Source organism: Sorex araneus, chromosome 6, assembly GCF_027595985.1.
Source record: "Sorex araneus isolate mSorAra2 chromosome 6, mSorAra2.pri, whole genome shotgun sequence".
In the NCBI taxonomy this organism is placed as follows: Eukaryota; Metazoa; Chordata; class Mammalia; order Eulipotyphla; family Soricidae; genus Sorex; species Sorex araneus.
In genome coordinates, this window is record NC_073307.1 from 80,023,594 (window position 1) to 80,047,438 (window position 23,845).

Below are 23,845 nucleotides of genomic sequence, written 5' to 3' on the forward strand. Positions count from 1 at the left end.
TCTCAAGATGATACAATTTTTTTTTAAAAAAGTAATGTGGAGTTCATGCCCAATTCAATCAGCTTAATCAATGGCTGAAAAATAGCAGTACTCCTACTTCATTAAAAAAAAAAACAGCACGTAGGGGCTGGAGCAATAGTACAGCGGGTAGGCGTTTACCTTTCATGCGGCCAACCCAGGTTCGATTCCCAGCATCCCATATGGTCCTCTGAGCACTGCCAGGGGTGATTCCTGAGTGCAGAGCCAGGAGTAACCCCTGTGCATTGCCACGTGTGAACCCTCCCCCCCAAAAAAATAGCATTTAAAAATTCAAACCTTATTCTTAAATCTTAGTAGCCTGGTTTTACTTACCTCTATAGTTAGTCCAATGATAAAACAATACACATTCTTAACTACTTTTGAAGCAGAACATACAATAAGCTAGCATACTAAGATCTTAATACCAAAATGAAGCATTTTTATGAATCCTCTAAACAACCCTGCAATCAGTAAAATTCCAAAACATATCAATATTAAAACCTCATTTTCTGACCTTACTGGAATACAACTAGAAAAAAACAAACGGTCTTTCTTTCACTAGAAAAATTTAAAAACTTCTATTAAAAAGTAAATAACAAAAATACTACAGGGCTGGGAAGGTAAATCACAAAGGGCCAGGGAATATGTCTGGCATGCAGAGGAACTGGTCCAACCCCTAAGCACCACTGGGTTGAGTCCCTAGTGGACCCCCAATACTGCGGTTGACACCGTCCTCCCCCAACCACCACCACAAAAAAAAAAAAGGATTAGACATCAGAACCTCAGGAACACATGAAGGCAATGTATTTATTACATACATATGTGTGTATGCTGTGTGTATGTATGTGTGTATACACACATATATATATGTGTGTACAGTCTTAACCATATCAAACAGTAGAATTAAAGTTCCATTTAAAATGCTAAGATGAAAATGAATCTCGGGGGGGGGCTGGAGTGATAGCACAGCGGGTAGGGCGTTTGCCTTGCACACAGCCGACCCGGGTTCAAATCCCAGCATCCCATATGGTCCCCTGAGCACCGCCAGGAGTAATTCCTGAGTGCAGAGCCAGGAGTAGCCCCTGTGCATCGCCGGGTGTGACCCAAAAAGCAAAAAAAAAAAAAAAAGAAAATGAATCTCGGAAGACAGCAGCTTGCCACAGACTCTGGAGCCCATGAAGAGCTGATTTCACAAGAGAGCCTCAGATGGAGCAGGCGTTCTCTCTTCGCTTACTCTAAAAGAATCCTGGCAGCCACAAATCTCCAAAAGAAAAACCCAGGTACACAGGACCAGTGACTGAAAACTCCAGGTCACATGGAGGCGGGTATGGGCCGTTCCCTCCCCATCTCCCGGCCCATCTGGTGTCCTGACTGTCACGGATATCCAGAAGCACACAGCCGCCACACAACATCCTATACTATTCATAACAAGCAATACAAACATATTATTTAGCATCTGCCTATGGGGCAGGCTTTAGTGGTGGTGAGAAAATACAAAATAATGATGAGGGAAGGTGTAATGGTGGTGGGATTGGTATTAAAATATTGAATATAATCAATTACTGTGAACAACTTTATGAAAATAAAATTGAAATTTTTTTTTTAAATTAAAAAAAATAATAAAATGCTAAGATATGAGGCCAGAGCAGGTAGGCCATTTGCTTAGGCTGCCAATCCGCATTTCGATCCCTGGCATCCCATATGGTCCCCTGAGCACCGAATTTCTGATTGTGGAGCCAGGAGTAAGCCCCTGAGTATTGCTGGGTGTGACCCAAAAAGCAAAATATTAATAATAATAAATAAAATACTAAAGCAAGGACTAGAGCAGAAACCAACAGAAATGTGTTACATGTAGGTTTACTGTGTTTACTATATTTAGATTTAGAACTAGAACTACCAATGTAAACTGCAAGTTTTTTTAGAATTTCTAGCCCTGACCACTTATATGACAGAAAAAGATGACTCTGTGATATAAAATGCTCAGAAAAAGAAACATTTCAAACACATTAACCAGCTTAAAGAGGTTCCCGCTTACCAAATCTTGAACAAAGAGAAAAGGCAATAAAAAAATCATGCTGTGGGTGTGAGACATAGTAAGGCACTTGTTCTACAAGAGGCCCAACCTGGGTTGAATCCTCAGTATCTGATATGGTCCCCCTGAGCACCAACAAGAGTAATTCCTGATTGCAGAGCCAGGAGTAAGCCTGAGACACTGCCAGGTGTAGGCCCCAAACAAAACATAATCATGTTCTACTATGACACTTTAAAGAAGAGAGGGTCAACAACACCCAAAAGGAGAGAAAGAACAAAAGGGAATGCCCTGCCACAGAGGCAGGGTGGGGTGGGGGGGCTGGAATGGGGGGACTGGGGGAATGGGATGGGGGCGTGGGAGGGCACTGGTGGAGGGATGGGTACTTGAGCACTGTATGACTGAAACACAAGCACGAAAATATGTAAATCTGTAACTGTACCCTCACGATGATTCATTAATAAAAAATAAATTTTTAAAAAAAGAAGAGAGGGTCAGTCATGTCTACAAGCATTCATAAAAATTCATTAAAGTACCTAATAATGTTTTATTGCATGAAAACATCTCAAAAAGTGTGAAAAGAAAAACATATATGCTTACTTGTAAGTATAAAAGCAATGACAGACTATGAAATCACCCAGCTAGTATCACTAACAAAGTAACTCAGGAAAGGATCATGGATAGAATTCCACTTAGTAAAACCTAACTGGAAAACAAGTTACTCATATCACTCTGATTTCTATTATTTAATGAAAATTGAGTGAGTGCTCGATAATGGAGAAGCCTGGGTCAAAGTTAGTGTCACTAATAATGAGACACGCTGGCATTTCAGGCTTCATTACAGCATATAAATATGTTGAGAGTTTAGTAATTCTTGACAAACACTTAAAAGTTCTGAATATACAGAATGGAATTAGGGGCCGGAGAGACAGTGAGGTGAGTAAGGTATTTGCCTTGCATGTTGCCAACCCAGGTTCATTCCATGGCATCCCATAGGCTCCTCTGAGCAATTTGAGGAGTGGTCTCTGAGCACAGAGTCTGAAGAAAGCCCTGAGCACCACTGGGTTTGGCCCCAAAACTAAAATAAACAGAAACAGAGTAATTAAAATCACAGGGTAAAGGTATCAGCTAGGGAGTGCAAACATTTAGTACTGCAAATTCCATGGAAAAGACACATGATTAAAACTAAGAGATCAGGGGGTTAAAATCCTAATAGTGAGCTTGCCATGAATGAGACCCTAAATTTAATCCCTGACACAGGAGGGGGGAAAAAGTGACTAGAGAATGCCGAGAAGGGCTAGAGCAGGTAGAGTACAGCAGGTAGGGCATTGGCCTTGCACACGGTCAACCTGGGTTCAATCCCCAGCATCCCATATGGTGCCTCAAGCACCACCAGGAGAAATTCCTGAGTGCAGAACAAGGAATAACTCCTGAGCACTGCCAGTTGTGACACACACACACACAAAAAGGGGGCAGGATAGAGAGAGAGAGACAGAAAGGAGAAAGACCAGGGAAACCAGAAATACGACAGTCACAGAGTCAAAGGAAAATCAAATTAATCAACTTTCAAGGGGCAGGATTAATCATATTAAGCATCTACACAACCAGAGATGAAGAAATTAAAAAGTCTCCTCAGCGTTACATAATCACTCAATCAGTATACCTAGAACAGGGCTGCTTCATTTAAATTTTTGGCACTTATTTAAATGATAGGAGAAAAAAATAGATACTGTTGAAACCAAGACACTCAACTAATTTCAAGAAACTGTAAAAACAGCCATGAAGCAAGGCATTACTTATGAAGAGGGCTATTGTTTTTAGGATGATAAAGACCAGAACATATTTATAAAGGAGGCAGAGGAGAGCAAATAGAAGAGGAGGTAGGAGATCAAGATTTTTTAATTGGTAACGATTCACTATAGAAGGAAGAATGGAGGGCTGAAAAGAGAGTACAGGAGTTAAGGCACTGGCCTAGTATGAACCCAACACTGGTTTAACTCCCAGCATTGCATTATGGTCCTTCAAGCAATTCTAAAAGGGAACCATGAGCACAGAACCAGGAGTAAACTCTGTGCACTGTCAATTGTGTTCCAAACACAACAACAAGAAAGAAGAAAATAATGGAATGAAACTTATCCTTAGAGGGTAGGAGGATTGGTCAATGGTTGGAAGCTTGTCACAGAATTGAGCGATGGAGATGGGGGACAGTTAGGATAACGAAGGGATCAGAATGACAATAATAGTTGGAAATTATCATTTTGGACAAGAACTGAGTGTTCGAAGAAGGTAAAGGGATATTTATTTGTATTGCAAACCAATACAAAGCAATTTTGATTTAGAGAAAGAAAGAGCAAGCAAGAGCAAGAGGGAGAGCGCGAATGGATCACTGGCGAATGGGATCACACTTTGCCCACAGTGACAGGAGCAATTAAGAAAACTAAAAGGTGGGACCGAGGCGGCATCCCCCAACCTGAAATCTGGGTTCCCACCCAAACGAAAGGCCCAACTCCCAGCATCTTGGCTGGGAACTGTTCCCTCCACCCTACCAGACATCGTCCCCCAGGGCGCTGATCTAACTTCTCAAACCAGGTGTGCGGACCCCAATAGTGGCATACTCCCATCCCCCAGCCTGAAATCCATGTCCCACACAAAAGGAAGCCTAGCCCCCTAGGATCCACTCCTTACCTTTAAAATCTCTAGGCTGGGGGTATGGTGCCACAAGCAGGTCAATCTGTACCGGCAGGGCAAATGCATTAGAAGCCTTCAGGCTTCCTGATACCCCCAAATTGTCACTATGCCTTTGGTCAGACCCCAACAACTTGGAACGATGTTTACCAAGAAATTAAACAGCTGGGGATGAGTGATAGCACAGCAGGTAGGGTGTTTGCCTTGCACACGGCCGACCTGGGTTCGATTCCCAGGATCCCATATGGTCCCCCAAGCACCGCCAGGAGTAATTCCTGAGCACAGAGCCAGGAGTAACCCCTGTGCATCACCGGGTGTGACCCAAAAAGCAAAAAATAAAGCAGTAATTATTTTTTTTAAAAAGAAATTAAACAGTCAAAAGTTAGGTATGTCGGACCCATGACCACAACCACCTCCGGTTCAGCTATACAAGTTCATTTATTGTCCTTATTTCAGAGACCCATAAATAAATCTCGAAAGAGATCATAAGCCACAGTTAATATTGGACCAACGCAAGGCTGAACAGACAGAGGTAAATCAGAGGGGTGCCCACCCAAGCAGAGCCCCCAGCAGCCACTTGCTTTCACAATACAAAATTGCTGCCCCAAGCCTGACTCCACCATCTCAGGACAGACCTCACCAAGATATAATCTGCTGAAAATTCAGGTATGTGGGTTTTGTGACTGAATCTCCAAGTTGGAGTTGGGATGGGCTACCTGCACCCACTTTCCAATACATCTGGAAGCACTGGTCGTCACCCCCATGACCAAACCCCAGCGCCACCACATGTCAATTCTTCTACCGGCCTTGCTCCAGAGATCCAAAAATAAATCTCAAAAGAGAGCAAAAGCCGCAGTTAATCTCGCACATGGCTGCACAGACAGGAGTAAATCAGAGGGGGGTAGGGTAAACCTGGTGCCTGCCCAAAAAGAGCCCCTGGCAGCCGCTTGCTTCCACAATCCAAAATTGTTGCCATAATCCCAGTCTGACTCCACCGTCTCAGGATGGACCTCACCGAGACATAATCTGTTGAAAATTCTGGTATGTGGGTTTTGTGACTAAAATTTCCTGGCTTTCTCGGGGTCAGGCTTTGTCCCCCCACCTTCCTGTACTTCCAAAGCCACGGAAGTCACTTCCACACCCCAAAGCTGCCACCCAGTTAAAAAGCTACTACAACCTTACCGTTCCGACATAAATACTGAATGCCCTGAACAAACACCATGAACTCTTAGTACCTGTATTGCAAACCATAATGCATAAAAGGAAAAGGAAAGAGCAAAAAAGAAAGTACCTCCCATAGAGTGAAGGCTGGTGTTGGGGGATGGTAGACGGGAAAAAGGTGGTGGGAAATGTACACAGGAGGAGGGATGGGTGCTGGGTCACTGTGTGCTGAAACCCAATTATGAAGAGCTTTGTAAAGGTCCATCTCTCGTATATTCAATTAAATTTAAAAAAGAAAAGTAACGTGGAGTTCATGCCCACTTCAATCAGCTTAATCAGTGGCTGAATAAATTGCAGCCTTAAATAAATAAATAGCAGTATTCCTACATAAATAAATAAATAAATAAATAAATAAATAAATAAATAGCAGTACTCCTACATTTGGGCTGAAGGATAGCACAGCGGTCGGACGTTTGCCTTGCACGCAGCCAACCCAGGTTTGATGCCTCTGCCCCTCTCGGACAGCCCAGCAAGCTACCGACAGTCTTTCATCCCCGAGACAGAGCCTGGTAAGCTATCCATGGTGTGTTCAATATGCCAAAAACAGTAACAACAAGTCTCAAAATAAAATCAAATAAAATGGAGACGTTACTGGTGCCCGCTCGAGCAAATCGATGAGCAACAGGATGACAGTGATCCAGTGACACTTCTACATTTAAAATCTAACCCCAAAACCACGCAATAGCATCTGTGTGAAGCAGTTACTTCATCTATATCCTACATTAATTCAGCCCTCACATTTCTTTACCTCTCCATAACCCACAGTAACACACAAAGACAGCCTAACTGCAGGGGCCAAAACATACAACACCACACAGGAAAAAACTAGGAAACGCAAAGGTCATTAATGGTAAAATAACACAGAAATTCACCAAGCTTAGTGAGTAAAGTCACCATCCTAGGTGAATCAAACAGCAATAATGAACTATATAATCTCTCAGATAAGGAATTTAGAATGGAGCTGTTAAGGATACATAAAGAGCTCAGAGAAGCAATGGAATGTACTGCTGATAAAATATAAGAGGATATGAGAGCAGAAATGACAAAAATGCAACAAAAATACAAGGAGAAATGACAGACCCAAAAAACTTGGTAGGTGAAATGAAAATCTCAGTGGAAGGCCTCAGCAGCAGAGTAACAGCTGCTGAGGACAGAATCAGTGAGCCCCAAGATGAGGTGCAGAGAATCTGTCTGAGGTGCAGCATCAGCAGAAAATGGAAAAGAGAGTCAAAATAAACCAATAGATATCAAGAGGAAATCGGAATGAAGCCAAGAGGAATAACATAATAATCATTGGAGTCCCAGAAGGACAGGAAGAAAACCCTCATGAAAAAGCAACTGTCAAAGACAATACTGAGACATTCCCAGACTTGGAAGAGCACATACACGCAGATTCAGGAGGCCCAAAGGGTACCAGCTAAAAGAAATTCAAATAAAAATACTCCAAGACAAATCCTTATCAGAATGACAAAAACCATAGAGATAAAATTCTGAAAGCAGCAAGATCAAAGAAGGAAGTTGCTTATAAAGGAGTGCCCTTAAGATTTACATCAGATTTACCTGATGAAACTCTCTGGGCCTGAAGACAGTGGAGGGGTGTAGTGAGAAAACTCACTGAAATTAATACCTCACCAAGAATACTCTACCCAGCTAGACTCTCATTCATACTTGAAGAAACAATTCATAGCTTCACAGACAAAGAACTCAGAACCATGGCTTGTCACTCAAAACCATGGCTGCAGAAAAAACTAAATGGGTTATTTTAAGACTAGACAAGCCCCTCAAAAACAAAAGTCCTACAGAAGCATCAGACAAAAGCCCACAATAATAATCTCTCTCAATGTCAATGGGCTAAACGTACCAATTAAAAGACATAGAGTGACAGGATGGATCCAAAAATTAAACCCAACATTCTGCTGCCTGCAAGAAACACATCTGAACAGTCAGAACAAACACAGACTTTGTCAAAGTCAAAGGTTGGAAAACAATTCTACAAGCAAACAACTCCCTCAGAAAAGCTGGTGTGGCCATATTATAATCAGACCACATAGATCTCAGACTGAAGGAGGTTACAAGAGACAGTGAAGATCATTTTTTTTTTTTTTGCTTTTTCTTTTTGGGTCACACCCGGCGATGCATAGGGGTCACTCCTGGCTCTGCACTCAGGAATTACTCCTGGCGGTGCTTGGGGGACCATATGAGATGCTGGGAATCAAACCTGGGTCGGCCATGTGCCAAGGCAAACGCCCTACCCGCTGTGCTATCGCTCCAGCCCCGAAGATCATTTCTTAATGATCAAAGGACCTGTATATCAGGAAGCATTCACACTCCTAATGTGTATGCACCTAATAAAGGACCAGCTTAAAACAAGTACTCACAGACCTGAAAAAAGACATTGATAGCAACACAATAATAGCTGGAGATTTCAACACAGCTTTATCAACTCTTGATAGATCAATCAGACACAAGCTCAGTAAGGACATACTGTATCTGAGGGAAGAAACGGAAAAAGGGGGTTTAGCAGTTATGTATAGGGCATTTCATCCCCAAAAAAGCTAAATACACATTCTTCTCAGGTGCAGCTGGGGCATTCCCAAAGACCACATGCTGGGACACAAAACATACCTCCATAAAATTAAGTGTGTGCTCACTTCAGCAGCGCATATACTAAAACTGGAACCATAAAATTAAGTAAATAGAAACTATATCAACAATCTTTTCAGACCATGATGCACTGAATATAGAATGAATCAAACACAGAAACAAATTCCAATCAATCACTTGAAATTTAAACAACTCACTATTCAACAACCAGTAGCTCAGAAAGGAAATCAAAGAGGAAATCAAGATTCCTGGAAACAAATGAGAATGACGACACGAGCTACCAGAATTTATGGGATATGGGCAAAAATAATGTTAAGAGGAGAGTTTACAGCTCTACAAACATTCCTCAAAAAGGAAGAGCAAGGTCACAAAAGTAACTTAACCTCACAGCTTAAGATATTGGAAAATGGATGATCCGGAGCTGCGGCACGAGAAACAGACCCTCCGCTCCTAAAGACTGTGATCCTGAGGTCTCCTAACCCATTTTGGCACCAGAGCGGCTTCTTGCAGCCATGCATTTTGACTGTGAACTGAGCTACAACCTTGTGCAGCCCGGGGAGTGATTTTCCCTCTCTGCCCCATTTTTCTGAGTGAAAATGGTAGCAGTGGCAGCATCCACGTGGTGAGAGCCACCCTCTAAGACCCCTCAACCTGGAGGTAGGACTTTCTTTAGTGACGTAGCCTGTGGGTGGTCCTGGGAGGGGGGGCGTTACTGGCGCGCCTTCCGCCCAGATATGATGCGTAGCCGCAGCACGAGAAACAGACCCTCCGCTCCTAAGATTGTGATCCTGAGGTCTCCTAACCCATTTTGGCACCAGAGTGGCTTCTTGGAGCCATGCATTTTGACTGTGAACTGAGCTAAAATATTAGAAACCCAAAACCGTGCGGCCGTGATACGGCCGCACGGACTCAGAGTCTTCACTCTCAGCAATGAAGAGAAATTATTAGATGATGCCTATTCAGCAGGCCTGATTGTTAGGGAAAGTTTCCAAACAATAATAGTGAGTTCTGTATGGAAATATGGAATGTACTCAAAGTATATAGAGAATAAAGGGAATATCATTAGCTACTTAGGTGGGGGGGGTGGGAGGGAGGTGTATTGGGATTCTTGGTGGTGGAACATGTGCACTGGTGAAGGGATGGGGGTTTAATCAATGTGACTTAAACCTGACTGTGACTTAAACCTGAAAGCTTTGTAATTTTTTTTCATGGTGATTCAATAAAATATTTTTTATAAAAAAAAAAAAGATATTGGAAAATGACCAACAAAAGGAGTCCAAGCCAGAAAGGAGGAAGGGAATCACTGTCACTGTCATCCCATTGCTCATCGATTTGCTCAAGCAGGCACCAGTAACGTCTCCATTTTGAGACTTGTTACTGTTTTTGGCATATCGAATACGCCACAGGGAGCTTGCCAGTAACTTAAAGCAGAAATTAACGAGATGGAAACTCAAAACACAATCCGAAAGAACTATGAAGGCAAGAGCTGGGTCTTTGAGAAAATAAACAAGAACAATAAACCACTACCAAGACTCACAGAAGAGAGAGAACCCTAATAAACATAATCAGAAATGAAAAGGGGAACATCACAATAGAAACCATAGAAATTCAAAGGATAATCAGAAATTACTTTGAGAATCTTTATGCCACGAAACAAGAAAACCTCGAAGTAATGGAATTCCTGAACTCCTATAACTTCCCAAAGCTGACCAAGAAGACTTGGAATACCTGAACAGACCTATCATTATCAAGGAAATTGAAAGAGTAATCAAAAGTCTCCAGAAAAAGAAAGGTCCTGGCACAGATGGAGTCACCAGTGAATTTTTCCAACCCTTTAAAGAGGACCTACTCCCAATCCTGTTCAACCTTTTCTGGGAAATAGAAGAAACAGAAACACTTCCAAACAGTTTCTATCAGGCAAATATCACCCTAATATCAAAAGAGACAAGAGACACTACAAAAAAGAGATAATTATAGGCTGATATCCCAGATGAACACTTAAGCAATGATCCTCAACAAAATACTAGCAAACAGAATGACTCATCAAAATGATCATACACCACAACCACATAGGATTCATCTTGGGGAATGTAAGGATGGTTCAACACTCGCAAGTCAATCAACATAAAATACCATATCAATAAAACACTTAACAAAACGGAAGTCAAAGGAACTTTCCTCAGGATAGTCAAAGCCATCTACCAGAAGCCCACAGCAAGCATCATTCTCAATGGGGAAAAACTAAGAGCATTCCCTCTAAGATTAGGGACAAGACCAGGTTGACCACTCTCACCACTTCTATTCACTATAGTACTGGAAGTACTTTTCATAGCAGTTAGGCAAGAAAAAGATATCAAGGGCATCCAGATAGGAAAAGAAGAAGTCAAGATATCACTATTTGCGAATGACATACTATACTTAGAAAATCCTAAAGACTCTACAAAAAAGCTCATAGAAACAACAGGTTTGTATAGTAAAGTGGCAGATCACAAAAATCAATACCCAAAACATCATAGTTTTCTTATATGCAAATAACGAAGGAGAAGAAAGAGATATTAAAAAAATAATCCTATTCACAACAGTGCCTCAGAAAATCAAGTACCTTGGAATCAGCTTAACTAAAGATGCAAAGGACCTATACAAAGAAAACTACAAAACACTACTTTAAGAAATAAGAGGAACATAGGAAATGGAGACACATCACCTGCTCATGATCAAAAGGATTAACACTGTCAAAATACCAATACTCCCCAAAGCATTATACAGATCCAATGCAGTCCCTATAAGGATACCCATGACATTTTTTCAAAGAAAAAAAAATTAGTGCTGGCATGGACGCTGGGAGAAAGGGACTAATTCATTGTTGGTGGGGGATGCCGATTGGTCCAGCCTTTTTATTTTATTTTTTGGGGGGGTCACACCCAGCGATGCTCAGGGATTACTCCTGGCTTTGCACTCAGGAATTACTCCTGGCAGTGCTCGGGGGACTATATGGGATGCTGGGAGTTGAACCCGGGTCGGCTGCGTGCAAGGCAAATGCCTACCCGCCATGCTATCACTCCAGCCCCCAAGGTCCAGCCTTTTTAGAAAACAACATGGATATTCCTTAAAAAAGTAAAAACTGAGATTCCATATGACCCAGCAAAACCTCTTCTGGGAATATATCCATTCTATGTGGTCCCTACCTTACAATTTTATATCAATTAGAAAAAGGCATATTTTCACTGTTGGTGGAACTGTCACCTGTTCCGTTTCTATGGAACATAGTACATAATACAAGACTTCTCAAAATAAGCAAAAATACAACTCCCATGTGACCCAATCCTTGGCACCTACTCCAAGAACACAAAAACATTAATTTGCAGATATATATACACATCTATGTTTGTGCAGCAGTATTTACAAAAGTCAAGACCTATCTAGCCAGAACCCAATAATAGTGGATTAAGTAAATGAAGAAATCATAGGACAGCCAGAACTGTAGCTCAGTGGCAGAGCACTTGTCTTCCATGTATGAGGTCATAGGTTTGATCCAGAGCACCACCAAAAAATAAGCAGAGATACAGGACTGAGGCTATGGCTCAGTGATAAAGTACATACACCCTAAACATAAGGCCCTGAGTTAGATCCTGAACACTAAAAAGAAAGGAACTATGGGGCCGAAGCAATGGTACAGCAGATAAGGCACTTTACTTTGCACATAGCCAGCCCAGGTTTGATCCCCAGCACCACATATGGTCTCCAGAGCCTGCCAGGAGTGATCCCTGAGCCCAGAGCACTGTCAGGTGTAGCCAGAAAGGAAGGCATGCAGGCAGGTATATAAACACCGTATAACACTACTGGGCTATAAGAAAAAATTGAAATCTTGTACCTCTTTACGACTTGGGTGGAACTAGAAAGTCATACGAAGCTAAGTGGGTCAGAAGGAAAAAGAAATACTGGATGATCTCATTATACACGTAATATATAAAGGAAACAAAACAAGGGGGTAACACAGAAAATTAAAACAAAGATACTGGAGCCAGGACCCATAGCACAGCAGTAGGATGTTTGCATTGCTCACAGCCAACCCTGGTTTGCTCCCCAGCACCTGATATGGTTCCCCGAGCCCCTCCAGGAGTGATCCCTAAGAGCAGAGCCAAATGAAAGCCCCAATGACTTACAGGTGGAGCCTCAGAACAAACAAACAAAAAACACCCCACAAAATACTGCCAAGAGAGCTGAGGCCCAGAAAAGTGGGAAAGAGACCCTAGAGACCATGATGGAGGGATATTGACACTCTGTGGGTATGGGACATTAACATTATAAGCCTAAATTGTAATACCTTAATTTTCAAAAGCTGATTGAAAAATAGAAAGATAGATTTTTGGGGCTGAGCGATAGCACAGCGGGTAGGGCGTTTGCCTTGCACGCGGGCCCACCCGGGTTCCATTCCCAGCATCCCATATGATCCCCTGAGCACCGTCAGGGATAATTCCTGAGTGCAGAGGCAGGAGTGACCCCTGTGCATTGCTGAGTGTGACCCCCAAAAAGCAAAAAGATTTATCTGCGGGGAGGGCAGAGGGGAGCTCCCAGCAATATTCTGCCCATTTGTACATGGGCTGTACATTTCAGTGCCCAATGATGCTAGGAGCCCTATGGTGCTAGGCATTGACATCAGAGCCTCATGAATGATAGAAACACATTTCAACCTTTTGAGCGATCTTCCCAAGCCCAAAAGGCAGGCTTCTATATGGTTCCATGAAGATTACCATGTAGATTATCAAAAAGAATTTTCAGGGGCCAGAACAACAGTACAGCAGGTAAGGCCTTCCACACAGTTGACCCAGGCCTCTCATAGGACCCTGGAGCCCACCAGGAGTGATTTCTGAATGTAGAACAAGGACTAACTCCTTAGAACCACCAGGTGTGGCCCTAAAACAAAACAATTTCATCACAAGCTGGCAATCAAATAGATGAACAAAAGTAGATAAGATAAACTCTTCAAAAGCTCAATCTCCATGTCAAAGAGACATCAAGTACTTCAGGTCTTAAAAGAGAATCATCATTATACACTATAATATATACTATACACTCAAAGATGATCAGAACTTCTAAAATCAGCCACAGCAACAGACTGACTTAATGACTAAACCAGAATTTACTAACTTAAAATAGGGCTATCATTTTCCAATGAATTCCATTATATTCATTCTGCGGGCCGGAGAGATGGCATACTGAATAAGGCTTTGCACACAGCCAACTGGGTTCTATCCCAGCATCCAATAAAGTCCTATGAGTACCTCCAGGAGCGACTCCTGAGTTGAGAGCCAGGAGTAACCCCTGAGCATTGCCAGGTGTGGCCTAAAGACAAAAAATAAGTTCACATTTCCTGTACAAAACTTCTACGTCTCAGCTACCAAAATACCAAAGAGGCTATTATAAATCAGGATATTATTCAGTGAGGATAAACACATAACAAGAAAAGCAGACATGGCAATGAAAAAGAGATATCCCCTGAGATGAAGGATCACTTGCCTGCTTCTCCCTTGACAGAAAAAGATCCGGTTCTCTTTCAAATGAACTTACAAATGAACTCACTGCCCTGACTCCCATTTCCAATGTGAACGTTTCTCATTCTTATAACACACTGCCTCAAAACATACGTTAAAGTTAATGATCAGGAGTCAGTTAAGATACTTTCTAATAGACATATATATTAAAAGGATAATCTGATTTCTTTTTTTTTTTTTGCAGTTACAAATGTCTTTGATTTACTTTAGAAAACAAAGGTTTAACAACTGGTGCCATAAGAAAGGCTATCAGAAATTCAACAAATTAGTACAATACAGTCTCTCAAAAATCTTTATCAACTAGTCCAAAGTAGATTATTTCCTGTCTACTCCTGAACTCAGACACAATCAGAAAAAGAAAAAATTATAAAAGGGCAAACCTATTTCCACCAACTGATAGTCTTATCAACTGACTGGCTAATTTGTGCAATTTCAACACAATAAGAATGGCCAGTGATCTTTTTCCCTGTCCTGCCTCCACTGCAGATGAGGCAATGATAGAAGTTATTTCATTTTTTTCAAACCCCAAAAAAGGCCCCTAAAACAAAACACAGGAAATACTACCAACTAAACAAAATAACTACATAACTAATCTACATACCCTTCTTTTAAACTCTATAAATCTGGCTCTTAATTTTACTTGAGTCAGATACCTCACTATGTGTGAGGAAGAAAACAAAAATCTAACAGAGAGGCTGGAATGACAGTACAGCGGGTAAGGTGTTTGCCTTCCATACGGCCAACCCGGGTTCGATTTCCAGCATCCCATATGGTTCCCCAAGCACCGCCGGGAGTAATTTCTGAGTGCAAAGCCAGGAGTAACCCCTGTGCATTACCAGGTGTGACCCAAAAAGAAAACAAAATCTAACAGACCTCAACCAGTATCACACAGCAGTAGTTGGAGGAATATTTATATATACTATGTAAACAATAAAAAGGATTGCTATGTTGTTATACAGCTTGATTAAAATATTCATGCTCTGCGCATATGCTGCCTGAGCCCATGTGCTGCTTGCGCCCATGTGGCCGAGCACATGTGTCACCCCCATCTCCCCTCTTGAGATGTGTACTTTCATGGTTTGTGTCTAAAGCTCAGATGTATGTAGGGGCTCTCTCCACCCTTGGAGAAGCCCGAGTTCTCTCTTGGGTGCGTTCCTCTTACTATTCTCTCTCCCACTTATCCCTTCCTCCTTCCCTCAAAAACCTCTAAATAAAATCTGTTTACTTCAAAAATAAATAAATAAATAAAATATTCATGCTCTCAATTTCAAATATCTTTAAAGAATGTCTGAGTACCAGATTTGATAACAGCAGGCATCTAAGACTTATAATTTTGGAAGCTGGAAATAGAACTTTATTACAACTGAAAGAGAGGCAAGCTTACCCTATTAGAGTAAGATTCATCACTGAAATAGAAAAGCATATCCTAGATATTCTAATAAGTTCTACTAGATTCATCAAGAAACCTACCCATTATCTCTGATTTATATGACAGCTTATGATCTAGCCTACTGACTTATTTTTACCAAAAACCTTGAAAATGTCAACTTCTGAGGACCACCAAAAAATAGAAATGGGAAGAAGGGAGAGCAGATAGGCACAGACCAAAAAAAAAAAAATTAAAATAATTGGGCATTTTTCTTCTGATGCATTCATTGGGGTTTGAAATATTTTAGATTGCAGGGGCTGGAGCAATAGTAACACAGGTAGGGCATTTGCCTTGCATGTGGCCGACCCGGGTTTGATTCCCAGCATCCCATATGGTCCCCAGAGAACCACCAGGAGTAATTCCTGAGTGCAAAACCCTGTGCATCTCCAGGTGCGACGCAAAAAGAAAAAAAGAAAAAGAAGTATTTTAGATTGCAGTTAACACTATGAAAGCTTCACTAGAATGGCTCAGATAATTAGAAACCTATGTTCTGGTTTCAAAAGGACTGAGCAGAGGGGCCAGAGCAGTAGTACAGAGGGTAGGGAATCTGCCATGTATGCAGTCAACCGGAATTCAACTCCTGGCATCCTATATGGTCTCAAGAGCATCACCAGGGCATTTCCTGAGTGCAATAGCTTAGCACTGCCGGGTGTGATGCAAAACATCCCCACGCCCCTCAAATAAAAGACTAAGTAGAAAATAAAACCACTTTCCCACTCCTCTCACTTCTGCTAAGCATAAAATAAAATGCAATTCAACTTCCTCAGCATATTTATCAAACAGGCCCTACAGTATCCTGTTATCCTCTAATGTCTTTTCTGTCAATAATTGCTCAAAATAACAGCTTTCTAAATCAAATCAGCTTGAATTTCATAATTATTTCCCCACTCTCTCAAAGGTTAGTGAGAAGGCTAAAAGTTTTCAAAGTTTTAAAGACAAAAGGTATGTAAATGGTCTGCTCTAACTACATCATTGTTCTGTACCATCAATGCACTTAAAACTCCTGTTAAAAATGGAGCTGGACATTGATACCTGAGACTTGACACGTCTTGTTCTCTTCGGCAGAATGTTCATTCTTGTACCAGGCTCTGGGGATGTTTGGACATCAGCGCCAAGAACCTCAGGCTCCACTTTTTCCTTAAGATCTAAATTAGGCATTTGTACACCCTAAAGAATCAGAGCACAGAAAGAGAGCAGATTCACTGATAATCAGAATTGAGAATCAGGAAAAAAATAATTAATGTGCAGTAAGTCCCTAAAACTAATGAAATCACAATCACTCTCCCATCAAGTTGATCTATATTCAAAAATCTCTATCAAAATCTTAGTAGGCTTTTTTTGTACAATTTTAGAAGCTGATCCTAAACTTTAAACAAAAATACAAAATCTTGCTTAAAAAAAAATTTGGAGGACTAACAACTTTGGATAATGGATACCACAACTCTAGTTACTGTACTCAAGAAAGCATAGCTTGGTGCCAGGGCACATATAAAGATCAAAGAACAGACCAGAATATACACCCACAAATTTATAGTCAACTGATTTTCAATGAAGATGGAAAATAGGGAAAAGGCAATTGGTACTAGTACAACTGCAGAATCCTATATCTTACCTCACTCCCAAAATAAAATTATACTACACACACAAAAATAAATCAAATGAATCTCAGTCTCAAATAGGAAACTAAAACAAAGTAGAAAATCTTTCTGAATTTGAGTTAGAAAAAGACTTCTTAGATATCACAATAGAAGCACAATCCGTAAGTGATGGAGGGGGGAAAAAAATCAATAAATTAGTTCTCAAATAAACATAAAAAATGAAAAGATAAATCACAGGAGAAAGTATTTGTAAAATCATGTATCTAACAATGGACTTTCTTCCAGGATATATAGCAAACTCTTAAATGAATTATAAGATGACAACTCAATTAAAAAAATTTGAACAGACAAATCATCAAGGAAGATATACAAATGGCTAATATGTACATGAAAAGATATGATTGAAACCACAATGAGATACCACTACACACCCACTAAAATGGCTACAAGCAAAAAAACTGACAATATCAAGTGTTGGCAAAGACGTGAAAAAACTGTAAGCCTCTACATTACTGGTGGGAATGTAAAATGGTTCAGCCACTTTAGAAAACAATTTGGCAGTTTCTTAAAAAGTTAAACATAAACTTACCATATAACCCAGCAATTCCACTCCTAGGTATCTACCCAAGAGAAACGAAAACATATGTCCACACAGACTTGTACATGAATATTCACAGCATTATTCATAAAAGCCAAAAACTGGAAACAATCCAACAGTCTATCAACTGGCAAAAGGATAAACAAATGTGGCATATCCATACAATGGAATATTATTCAACCATAAAAAGGATAAAGAAATACTAAAACATGGACAAGCCTTGAAGACATTAGGTTAAAAGAAGGTGACACAAAGTTTTTGAAGGATTCCATCTAAATAAAACTTCTGTAAGAAGCAAAATTACAGAACCAGAAAGCACAGATCATTAAGTTATCCAGGTTTGAAGACAGGAACAAGAACTAACCACAAGTGAACACAAAGGAAATTTGGGGGTTGATGAAAGTATTCTATAACTCAAATGTGGTGATTGCTGCATAAATGTGCAATTAATTAACCTTACTGTGTACCTACAATAATTATCTCTTTGTCAATTATATCTCAATAAATTTAATTTAAGGGGCGCAAGAGACAGTACAGGAGTCAGATTGCTTACCTTGAATGTGGCCAACCCTGGTTTGATCCCTGGCATGACAAATGATTCCCTGAGCACCACCAGGAGTAACCTTCCCACCCAGCACAGAGCCAGGAATAGCCCCTGAGCACTGTTGGATATGGCCCAAGTCGCCAACCCCAACCCCCACCCTCTCAGCCGCCCCAGCAATTACTTTTAAATTACATGAAAGCTGAAGAGTTAATTTTTCAAAGACACAGAAAGTAATATTTAAATCTGTAAGTTTTGAGGAGGTGTTGTTTTGAGTAACAGGGATCAAACCCAAGGCCTTCTACATACAAAGCTGACTTTTATCACTGAATAACATCCCTTGACCTGTAAGGATTTATATCAAATAAGAAAACATCCTTCGTTTCTGTTAACCTTTATCTTTTAAGTCGCCAAAAACGGGCGTGATTTTTGTAAACTATATACCTTGCTCCCCCATATTTTGGTAGCAAGAGAAACTGCTATGCATACCAAATGCCAACCTGTTTTGGTGAACAGTGTTTGAAATTTATATATGGTAGAATTAATTGAGCCATTCCTAAGAAAAATAATGCATCTCACCATAAGACTAACACCAGATTGGAAAAGCTCATACGGGTAGAGAATTTTTTCATAGTGTGACTTCAAAAGAGATCCAGTTCCTTTTCCTGGCAGATATCCTAAGCGGCTTCCCACTTTAGACCATTTCTTCTCCTTGGTGACCATTTCAAAACCTCCTTTGCTGGCAACAATCTAAAAAGAGAGTAAAAATTATTTAAGAGAGGACCGATGTAATCTGACTACTCATCTTGCCCACCAAATAGAAAAATTCTGAACTTGTATTTCAAACTTCTGCTCAACAAAAAACTTACCAAGCTGACACCTGAGAATACTTACTAAAAGTACAATAGAGAAAATGATTTTACTTTTTGTGTTCATTGGTGGAAACTGAACCTGGCTCTTATGCACTTACTTTACTTACAAGCTACACCTTGGCACTGAGACTATTATTTTTGGAAGAAATTTGGACCACACCTGGCTGTACTCAATGGGTACTACAAAGTTCCTCTCAAAGTTCCTCTTGAGGAACATACAAAGTGTCTGTAAGACATACACTAGGCCCAGTGAGCTATCTCTCCAGCCTGTGTGTCACATCCAATAGTGCTCAGGGGTTACTCCTGGCTCGGTGCTTAGGGATCACTCCCGGCAGTGTCCAAGGATCATATGTGGTGTAGAGAATCAAACCTGGGTCAGCCATGTGCAAGGCAAACACCCTACCCAAATACTTTATCTCCAGTCCCAAATTTTTAAAACAAAATAATATTCCATTACTTACAAACTTTACAAATAAAACTTTTTATGTGTCAAGCTAAGAAAGCAAAGTAATGTGCTCATTTCAGCAGCACATGTACTAAAACTGTAATGATAAAGAGAAGATTAGCATGGCCCCTGTGCAAAGATGACACACAAATTCGTGGATCTAAAAAAATAAAATAAAATTTTAAAAGTTCAGTTTTTTTTCTGCTATGCCAGAGAGAGATCCCCAAGCTTCAGAAATGTATGCAGTGTCTGGTCTCCTACATGCAAAGCACTTTCTCATCCTTTGAGCTATTTTCCCAGCCCTGAAACAGATTTTTATCCTGATGCCCCTAACAGAAAACCACCCACAAATTCACTATAATTTACTCTTTGGTATTAGGTAAGCTTTCTGTACTACTGCAATAGATAATTAGCACAGTGCTTAATTATGCACATCGTTACAAAATAACAAAATAAGCCTACAGAGGTTTTAGCATAAGACTATATATGTATGTCCCAAAAAACAGACCTGACAATAATTTTTAAATATATCAGAAAAAAATTTAAATATGATCCTTTCTGTTTTTTTTTTAATTTTTTTATTGAGTCACTGATCCTTTTTGTTTGTAGACCACATCCAAAGCCGAAGTGTAGGGCTCTTGTATGAAAAAGCATATGCTTCAGTCTTCTGAGCAATCTCCCTGGCCCTCATTTTTTCCTTAAAATTAATTTTTTTTATAATGTAGGAGCACTGCTATTTATTCAGCCATTAAGCTAACTGAAAAATTAATTTTTTTAAAAAATCAACATAAAAAACTTTCACTTTCCAACACAAAAAGTAAAATTTTTTGAACAGTAAAATTTTTAACTTTTGGGGACTGTAGTGATAGTACAGTGGGATGGGCGTTTGCCTTGCACGTGGCCTACCCAGGCTCAATTCCCAGCATCCCATATGGTCCCCTTAGCACAGCCAGGAGTAATTCCTGAGTGAAGAGCCAGGAGTAACACCTGAGGTACAGTGATTTACAGTACTGTTGAGGATGGTTTCACGTGTACCTAAATCCAACCCCATATTCTTACCAATGTACTCAGCCTCTCTCCCCCAAGATTTTTGATGACCCTGGTTTTTAAAACCACTCCTAAAAATTTAGCTATATGGATCAGTCTCTCAATGTGTTGCTTTGGCACTTTGTGCTACTTTGCTGTATATCCCACCTATGAGAGAGATCATTCTGCATCTATTCCTTTCTGAGTTACCTCAGCATAATACCTGCTAGTTCATCTGTGTCATGGCACGTTGCATGATTTTGTCCTTTCTCAGAGCTGTGTAATATTTTCTTATGTAGCACATATTTGGAGGGGGGAGCAGGTGGGGAGTTTTTTGTTTTTGACCATACCTGGAGGTGCTCAGGCCTTACATCTCTGCTCAGGGATCACTCCTTGTGGTGCTCGGGGGACATGCGGTTCTGAGGATTGAACTGCTATCAAGTTCTGCTGCATGCAAGCCAAGCATCTTAACCCTGTACTATCTTCCTGGCCTGAAAATTTTACTTTTTGTGCCGGAAAAATACTTACTTTATGGAGCAAAAAGTTTTGGTTTTTTGTTTTTTTTTTTGCTTTTTGGGTTATACCATCCCTAACAGTACTGTAAATCACTGTACCTCAGTCAATGGAAGTAGTTTTTAAAGAGTTTATTGGGGGGCCAAAGCCACAGTACAGCAGGCAGAGCACGTGCACACAGGCGACCCAGGTTCAATCCCTGAAACTCCCTCCATACGGTCCCCTGACCCTGTCAGGAATGATCCCTGAGTGCGAGTCAGGATTGAAGCCCTGAGCACTGCTGGGTGTGGCATCAAAAATAAAATTGTTTTTCCCCTGCAGTGTCAGGGATTGAATCCATAGCCTCACCTATAAGTGCTCTACCACTAAGCTATGTCCCTCACCCTACTACTTTATTTTTTGAGATAATGTCCCGTTTTATTCATTTTACTGGATAAAGCTGGCTTCCCATATTAACAACAACAACAAAAAAAGAAATAGAAACAAGAAAGAAAAGGATAACCTTAAATTTTATCATTTCCATTCATCAAGATTAAATTCTACATATAAAGTAACATTTTCAATCATTTAAATTTTTTTCAACTTCAGAAAATCACTCTGTGCACCAATAACTAAAAACTGAAAATAAGACAAGCCTCACCTTGCTCAAAGAATACAGATCCAGGATCTTTCTCTCCACCACAGGTATCTTCAATGTAGAACCCTGAAGTTCCCAAAATTTTGCCAGTTGATCTAAGAAGTCCAGTCTCACTCTGGTCATTGCCTGAGGGTAATACATACAGAATCACAGTTAAAAATAAATGAATTTTGTGTAACAATGATAGGTGTTTCAGGGTCATAGCAACAGTATAGCTGGTATAGCTGATAACGAGCATGCCCTGCACAAGGTCTAACCGGGTCTAATCCCAGCATCCCATGTGGTACCCTTAGCATCACCAGGAGCAATTCCTGAGTGCAAAGCCAAGAGTAACCCCTGAACACTGTCAGGTGTGGACTGCCGGGCGTCGCCCCCAAACAAACAAAATATTGTTTCTCCGGAACAGAGAGACAGTACAGCAGGTAGGGCACCTGCCTTACACACAGCTGACCCAGGTTTAGTCCAATCCCTAGCACCACTTATGGCCCCCTATGCCCCACCAGGAGTGATCTGAGTGCAGAGCCACAAGCAAGGCCTAAACACTGACCACCAGATGTGGCCCAAAATCTAAAAGAAAAGATTCTTGTGTTACTTGTGTTTCTCAAAAGAAATTCAGTCATTTCATTATTGGTAAGTACAACTCTGTAAAATACACCAACAATAAAAGGCAAAACAATGCTAAATAAACCTTATTCGTTAAGGCAATTAATTACACTAACGTATGTTAAAGGAGCTCTTATTATCAACCAAAGCAATTTTTTCATTGAAAAAATGATGTGGGGATGGAGCAATAGCACAGCGGGTAGGGTGTTTGCTTTGCACGCGGCCGACCCCGGTTAGATTCCCAGCATCCCCTATGGTCCCCCAAGCACCACCAGGAGTAATTCCTGAGTGCATGAGCCAGGAGTAACCCCTGTGCATTGCTGGGTGTGACCTAAAAGAGCAAAAATAAATAAATAAATAATAAAAAATTAAAATTAAAAAATGATGTAATTTGGGGGCTAGAACACCGTATAGAAGGTAGGGTGTTTGCCTACATATGGCCGATGCGGGTTCAATCTCTGGCACCCCGTATGGTCCCTAGAATACTGCCAGGAATAATTCCTGAGTTAAGAGCCAGGAATAACCAGTGAGCATTTCTGGTTATGGCCCCCAAACTCAACCCTTACCCCACACTCTCCCTCAAAAAAAGAAAACTTCTTTAAGTCTTGTGATAATAGAGATAGCTGAGATAGTTCAAGAACTGAAGTGCATGGTTTATATGCAGGGGCATTGGATTTGAAACACTATGTGATCCCTGAAATACCCAGAGCAGCCCCCAAGAACCACAAATGGCAAAAAAAAAAAATAAGAAATTAAAACCGTAAGATGTAGTTCTGGTTACTTTCTAAGCATTCTAAGTCAGTCATTTTATCTGTAGATACTGTTTACTTCTGTTAAACCTCACCTACATTATAATCTTTCATCAAGTATATTGGACTTAATTCAAAGAAACTAAAAGGGGGACTGGAGCAGTAGCAAAGTGGGTAGGGCATTTGCCTTGCATGTGGCTGACCCGGGTTCGATTTCCACATATGGTCTCCAATGCACCTCAAGGAGTAATTCCTGAGTGCAAAGCCAGGAGTAACCCCTGTGCATCACTGGGTGTGACTCAAAAAGAAAAAAAAAAGAAACTAAAAGGTGAATCCATAGAGATAATATAGGGGTTATGGCACTTGCATTACATGTGGTAGCACTGATTCAATCCCCAACATTATATGGCCCCTCCACAGGGAACAATTCTGAACACAAAATAGTCCCTGAACACACCACTGAGTAAGGCCCTAAGCCTTCTTACCACCACCCCGGAAAAAACTGAAGGGAAAAAAGTATGTATTAAAATCTCAGAAACTGTTTTCTTTTTTGCCACACCTAGCTGGGCTCAGGGATCACATGGGAGCTCAGGCGGTCACCTGTTAGTGGTGGTGGTATAGAACCCAGGTCAGACAAGTGCAAGGGAAACCTCTTCACCACAGTACTCCCTCCTCAGCCCTTAGAAAATACATATTACAATAACAAGGAAGAACAGCTCAGCATC

General features: G+C 40.7%; 1 protein-coding gene and 1 non-coding gene across 5 annotated transcripts in view; one reads left to right on the top strand and one right to left on the bottom strand.

The window, feature by feature from the left end:
- KDM5A (lysine demethylase 5A) overlaps positions 1-23,845 on the bottom strand; it is a 97,258-nt gene that overhangs the window by 68,250 nt on the left and 5,163 nt on the right. For 3 of the 4 annotated variants that reach the window (XM_004603882.2, XM_055141365.1, XM_055141368.1), the window contains exons 3-5: positions 21,772-21,894; positions 18,855-19,025; positions 16,571-16,705 (exon numbers count right to left, since the gene is read on the bottom strand). In XM_004603882.2, coding sequence (XP_004603939.1) covers positions 16,571-16,705; positions 18,855-19,025; positions 21,772-21,894 — 429 coding nt within the window. The remainder of the gene's footprint in view (positions 1-16,570; positions 16,706-18,854; positions 19,026-21,771; positions 21,895-23,845) is intronic. The other variant, XM_055141366.1, reaches the window with a different exon arrangement.
- On the top strand, positions 19,660-19,766 carry LOC129406207 (U6 spliceosomal RNA). Its single transcript, XR_008630870.1, has one exon. It is a non-coding gene; the product is annotated as a U6 spliceosomal RNA (small nuclear RNA).